Below are 7215 nucleotides of genomic sequence, written 5' to 3'. Positions count from 1 at the left end.
TTTTTTTACAGTCATGCCAATAAAGCAATTTTGAATTTGAAAAACACAAAACCAAGCAAAACAAACCAAACAAAAAGCTAATAAACACACACACACACATTTGTTTCTGTGAATTGTGGGGACTTTCCATAGACTTCTATTACTTTTATACTGACCAAACAATATTTTTTATCCCCTAACCCTAAACCTACCCCTTACAGAAAACATGTTTGTATTGTTACACTTTCAGATGAACATCATTTAATATTTTTAATAATATTTTTCCCCTCATGGGGACCGCAGGCCTGTCCCCACAATGTCAAAAATTTCAGGTTTTACTATCCTTATGGGGACATTTGGTCCCCACAATGTAGCATAAACAAGTACACACACACAAAGAAATGAAATAAAACAAAAAAATAGACATTTAAAAGAAACAAAACAAAAAAAAAACATGACAGAAAAAAGACAAACCAAAACACTCAAATAAACATTTAAAACTAACAAAACATGAAAAACAGAAAAAATGACTGATGGGAAACTTGAAACTTAGAAGGACAAGATGTAGGTTTTGTACTGAAGGACAGAGAACGATTATATAGAGTTTGTGATAAAGGGGGTCAGGTGATGTAACTTGAGCATGATGGTGGTCTGAGGTCATCACAGATGATGGTACAGATGCCCTTCTTTCTCAGTGTGTCATTCTGACTCTGAGCCCCAGTCTGGGGGACACACTGGAGAAATCATGCCTGAAATGAGTCTCTGATGCAGGGGGCCAACAGGGGACAGACGTCACAACGGACCCACTGCATATCATTTGTAAAGTGTGTGTGTGGTGTGTGTTTCATCTACTCCTCTGCTCCCCTTCACGTGCCAGTAAAGCGTTACGGCGGACAGATGGTCATCTTGTCAGCTTTTATTTTTCTTAGCGGCGGGTGGCACACGCTGTGTGTCCCTGATGAGTGTGCTCTCATCAACTCTGCCTTTCTGTGGACAGCCAGCTGTATCAGAGGGGACGGTAGTCAGGGCTGGACGGACGCTAAACTTGAGAACCTCTAACAAGCCGAATGAATATACAGAAATAAATAGAGAAAGGAGGAGTGGATATCTGATGGGGAGATGAAGAGGGCACAGGAAGTGGGAGCTGTATGTTGAGTAGGCTATCACTGTCAGGAAGGCTATGAATAATTTATCACGAGATCAAGTCCTGTTTGAACTGAAAGTGCTGCGCTGTGCTTACAGAGTGTGAACTAGAGAACAGCTTAAAATGACTAGACCGATGAATGCTCTAAACCATAATGTGGATGAATTAAAAATGTATTTAAATTAAATTAAATAAATGAACTAACAACGAATGTGTGACTCTGTACTTACCAGATTAGAGTAGATGGGTAGGTCCTTGTAAGGGTTAATGAGGAGAAGAATGTGTCCAATGTAAGTCTGAAAAGACAGAATTTGAAAAAAAAGTTTTAGCCTCAACATGCCCACAGTCTAATGGCAAGGACTGGCTGAAACCAATAGTTTAATTCTGATTGGTTTGTGCTACACAACTTTTGAGAGCCTAAGGCACAATGCTCTCCTTCAAAATATTGTCATGTTTACGGAGTTGATCAAATGAGAGCTTGAACTAAAATGAGAGATGACCTAATCACTGTTTTTAAAGGGACAGTTCACCCAGAAATGCCAATTAGGTTGTTCCAAACCTGAATAACTTTATTTCTTCTGTTGAACACAAAGATAGACATTTTAAAGAATGTTGGTAACCAAATAGTTGCCAGTAGCCACTGACTTCCATAATATGAAAAAAAGTAGGTCAATGGCTACCCGCAACTGTTTGATTACCAAACATTCTTCACAATTTCTTATTTTGTGTTCAATACTCCTTTTAAGACAGTTTGTAAGATTAATAGCGTCAAATCTTTGAAAGATAATCAGAGTTTTGTTTGAGACACTGACGTTTACATGGACATCAGTAATCTAATTATTTACCTTATTCTAAATAAGCCAATATTATGATTATGGTGTTTACATGAGTTGCTTTTAGAATATTATTTTCATGTTCCCGTTTTACATGCTATAGTACATAGTTTGATTAATGGCACACGTCATTACGTCCCCACGTGACGCCATCCGGTGTCCCCTCTGGAATTTCACGTATAAACATATAGTTCGTCTTTGTGATGATGCCATTTGGTAGATTCTTAATCAGAGTATTGTCTTAATCGTATTAATATCGGAATATTGTTGTCCATGTAAACATACTCACTTAGTAGCTAGCAATTTAGATATCCACAAGCAGTGACGTAGCGCAAAATCATAAAAGTAACCTAATAATAGGCCTAATAATAAGAATAATGTAACAGACCTACATTTATTGGAAATGCCAAATCCTCTTAATATTGCCAATAATTGATGCATTTGACAATATCTCTGGCTATAGTTGACACATGATACGACACAACCCAGCATGGGGAGGTTTTCGCGGGGCCACCCAACAGTGCGTGCCCTGTGTGCCCGTCCACGATGCCACTGTCCACAAGTAGAACTGCATATTTGTTTTGAGCTAAACTACTGTTCAGAAGTTTGGTGCTGGTAAAATTTCTTAATGTTAAGACTCATGTTTATATATCTGGTTAAAAAAAAAAAAACAGCAAAACGGTAATATTGTGAAATATTATTACAATGTAAAATACCTTTTTATTATTTTAATATATTTGAAATTAAATGTATTCCTGTGATGGCAAAGCTCCATTTTCAGCATCATTACTCCAGTCTTCAGTGTCACATGATCCTGCAGAAATCATTCTAATATGCATATTTGCTGCAAGAAACACTTCTTATTATCAATGTTGAAAAAAGTTGTATATCTTTTTTATACATTTACAAATTACTTTTCTCCCCCAAGAATTATTTGCTAAATAGTAAGTCAAAAGAAACACTTATTTGAAATACTAAGTCTGACCCCAAACTTTTGAACAGTAGTGTATTTCTATACAATTATGAGCTATTACTTTAGTACAGGAAGACGTTCTGATTACAAAGCCTGTCTCTGCTATTTGTAGCTAAGTTCCTTTTCCATGTCAATTATTGTGGCATTGGCTATTTCAGATAAACTCTCCCTTAAACACCACATAATAATTCCTCCTGCAGCTGCAGTACAATGGCTCTCATGAGTCCTGAGGGTATCAGTACAGGCCAACTGCTAATTTATCTCTCAAGAGGGTCAGCTGCACCAGCCTCAACTCTCACTCCTGGTCAGATTACTCTATTACAAGCCCTGTTATCACTGGTCAGATTATTCTATTACAAGCCCTGTTATCATGAAGATGACAGCAATGGCTGCTGGGAATAGAGGACTAGGTTGCTGTTGTGTTATACTAGTGTGCTCTCAATAACACCCTGAAGGTCAGTAACCTTTTAGTTTCACAAATCTTTCACAGAACATCTGATGAATACTGACATACGGGCAAACTTGGACCTGTTCTCAGAGGTTTGTGAACATTCTTTACCATGACAAGACTTTAGAGATCAGAGAGCACTCTTTAGAGGTACTAGAGAATATCTAGAGGTGAATGAACTAAACTAGCATCATAAGACTGGACTTCTCATCTTCTGAGGGAAACATGGATCAATCCCCTCTTATAAAGTGCACGTCTGGCATCTCTCACTCTTTCCATCTCTCGCTAAACGATCAGTAACCATCACCATCTCTATCCATCATTGCCGTAATGACAGACATCATTAGACCCCATTACAGTGTTACACAAAAGACCCCATCTCTGCTCTCTCCCTCCATATCGGCCTCAGTAGGGAGACTGCATTATGCCCCATTGTAAAGTGTGGGAAAAGCAGCAGCCATTAAGCATAGATTTGGCTCCGGTCATGAACGAGCACAGTGTGTAGTCGACTGCCAGGCATTACTGCCCGCATGCAGGCATAGACCGCAGGCCTGCTCAAACGATCCACGTTGAGGAGGGAGATGAATATAGAGATGGATTTATTCCTTCAATCGTATTCCCATCGATTCACAAGAAAAGATAACTCTCCGTCAAGACTGAATAACAGACATGAAGAGAGGGTGTATACATGTAAGAATGGATCCTCTACGGAATTGTCCATGCTGAGGATTGTTCTTCTGACATAAAAGCATTCATATAAATCAATCACTAAAGCACATGTAAAGTATTTGATTATAATTTTAAGCAAGGGTGTAGGTTTGCTTTTGACATTGGTGGAGACATAATAACAGACTGAGTTTTCCATAAAAATCACATAATTTGTCCCAAATTACTGTTGATGTACATAATGACTTAATTCTAAGCTGGAAGATTGTGTATTGTGTATCTTTCTACACAATCTTTATTTGTCTTTGTTCCCTCCTGGTGGAATGACCTGCCCACCTGCCCAACTCAATCCGAACAGCTGAGTCCTTAGCCATCTTCAAGAATCGGCTAAAAACACATCGCTTCCATCTTTATTTGACCCTCTAACTCTAGCACTCTCTATTCTAATTCTATTCTTTAAAAAAAAAAAATTACCCCTTTTAGACTTACACTCTATTCATTTACTAACTGCTTGTTTTGTTTAAAAAATAAATCAATAAAATAAAAATAAAAAACTAACACTAGCTTCTCTATTCTTTTTTGTATTCTATTTCTTTTCTTTTTATTTATTATACAATTAACAAAAAGCAAAAAAGGCCTCTAACACTAGCTTGCTCTATTCTTTTTTCTATTCTATCAGTTTTCTTTTTATTTATTAGATAATTAAAAAACCCTTGCTACGTGTACTGCGTTAAGCTAACTGAGACTTGTTATAGCACTTGTGTATCATTGCTCTTTTGTTGAATATGAATGCTTCCATTGTCCTCATTTGTAAGTCGCGTTTGGATAAAAGCATCTGCTAAATGTCTAAATGTAAATGTTTATTAGCACTTATAAAGCACATATGGTTACACTTTACTTGAAGGGGTGTGCATAAGACTGACATGACACCTTCATAATCATGACATGACACCTACATAATATGAAGGTTTTTTATGCATGTTTATGACAACTGTCATTAAGTGTCATTCGCTCAGTTATGTAATTTTTTATGCAAATATGACATTGTTTGAGATGTCTTTGTTATGGGCTATGGTTGGGGGTAAGGTAGAGGTAGGGTTAGGTTAGGGTTAGGTCAAATAATGTCATATTTGCATTAAAAATGACATAACTGAGCGAATGACACTTAATGACAGTTGTCATAAACATGCATAAAACCTCCTTCATATTCATGACATGTGTCATGTCATGATTATGAAGGTGTCATGTCAGTCTTATGCACACCCCTTCAAGTAAAGTGTTACCGCACATATTAATGCCTTATTCTGTATGACCATATTTTAGCTCTCTTAATTACACACAATAACTAAACTTAACAACTACCTTACTAACTTTTAATAAGCAGCAAATTAGGAGTTTATCAGGGCAAAATTAATAGTTAATATATTGATATAATAACTGAAGACTTCTGTGAATGTTTGAATGATGGCGCAAATAAATAGTTGAGAGTTAATAGTTGAGAGTCAATTCTAAGTAACAGATTTTTAACAGATTCCATATATTTAAAAAAAATATTAATATTGAACAACTCTGGTGTCATTAGGTCCAAATTACAAACCACATTGAAATCACAGTGATAGTCACTATGTTGCTCTATTTTAGCAAATGCCTCAAAAATGTTTGCAAATAAATAAAGAATTTTCAGTATAATACCCAGCCATATCCATCTATGTCTAGCCAATCGTTAACTGATATTATTGACAAAAGTCGACAGCAAAATAGACTGTTCAATTCTGAAAGAAGGTAAAAAAAACTGTCATATAAAACTAAACTACCAGTCTTTGGAGCAATGGCCCTTTAAATATAAATAGCAGTAATGGTTTTGACAGTATCCATGATGGCAGAGATAGAATCAAGAATAACTGAGTTATTACAGCTGTAGGATTATAGTACCACCAAGACATATAATAATGCCAGTGGCCAAGATTTATAGTAGCAACAGCTATTGTGGTAACAGTAGCAGTAACGACAGCAGCCGTTAACAGAGAGTCAATGTAAGAATGTCTTTTCATCTCCCCAGGGCTGGCTCAAGTCTTTGGCCTGAACACAGTGAGACCTAGAGGGCTGCCATCCAAACACCAGTCCCTGGCCACGCTACAAACAGAGGCCTTGGCCACTCTCCAAGACCTCAAGACAAAAGATCCAGCAGCAATGCGTGTGTGTGTGTGTGTGCGTGCGTGTGTGTGCGCTCGTGTGTGTGTGTGTGTGTGTGTGTGTGTGTGTGTGTGTGTGTGTGTGTGTGAGAAAGGCACACTGGACCGGATGGCTTGGTGAAAGACCACATCTATCACAGTGTATGATAAAGGCTAGAATCCGGACATCAACTCCTTCAGGGTGGGTTAAGACAGAGAATGAAAGGCTCTTCCTGAACGGGTTAGACTGAGGGTTGGAATGCTAACTGTGTGTTTATTCTCAATTTGAGGATTTAGGAAGTGACATGGTTAATACATAACTCTGAGTAACCAGCTGCACGCTTCATTATAGCCCCTATGATTGTATGTGTGTTTGTGTATTTACGTACATATATCTGGTCGTTAGCAAAGCGCTTCTGCATCTCGTAGAGCAGACTGCTGTCCGTGAGTTCACTGAGGGATGCAAGGTCATCATTAGGAGCAGGAGGCATTAGTTTCACCTGGAACACAAAACACATTCCTTATTACAAAATCAGAAATACTCAAATGATTCAAATATTCCGGTGTATTTTAAAGGCAATATGAAATTCTCCTTTGTATTCCACATAAACAAATTAACAGCATTTGTATTTGGAACAACACAAGTAAATATATAATAAGTATATTTTATGTAGATTTTTTGGTGAACTGTTAAGCCTACTTTAATAAATGTCCCGGTTTCGTTGTGTATGATTTATCAGAGCATGTTATTCTTAAAGGGTTAGTTCACCCAAAAATGAAAATTAGCCTGTGATTTACTCACCCTCGAGGCATCCTAGGTGTATATGACTTTCTTCTTTCAGACGAATCCAATCAGAGTTATATTAAAAATTGTCCTTGCTCTACTAAGCACTCTCATTGCAGTGGGTGGGTGTTTCTGTTCAACAGTCCAAAAGTCGTCAAATAAAGCGCACGCATCCATAATAAAACATGCCTCACACAGCTCCAGGGGGTGAATAAAG

General features: G+C 37.5%; 1 protein-coding gene across 1 annotated transcript in view; it reads right to left on the bottom strand.

Moving 5' to 3' along the window:
- myo16 (myosin XVI) overlaps positions 1 to 7215 on the bottom strand; it is a 194543-nt gene that overhangs the window by 90674 nt on the left and 96654 nt on the right. The window contains exons 12-13 of the mRNA XM_016523312.1: positions 6604 to 6714; positions 1354 to 1419 (exon numbers count right to left, since the gene is read on the bottom strand). Coding sequence (XP_016378798.1) covers positions 1354 to 1419; positions 6604 to 6714 — 177 coding nt within the window. The remainder of the gene's footprint in view (positions 1 to 1353; positions 1420 to 6603; positions 6715 to 7215) is intronic.

This window comes from Sinocyclocheilus rhinocerous, unplaced genomic scaffold (genome assembly GCF_001515625.1).
Source record: "Sinocyclocheilus rhinocerous isolate Xijiao unplaced genomic scaffold, SAMN03320098_v1.1 scaffold1441, whole genome shotgun sequence".
Classification (NCBI taxonomy): Eukaryota; Metazoa; Chordata; class Actinopteri; order Cypriniformes; family Cyprinidae; genus Sinocyclocheilus; species Sinocyclocheilus rhinocerous.
The sequence above is the reverse complement of the archived record's forward strand: the minus strand, read 5'-3'. Positions and strand labels throughout refer to the sequence as shown.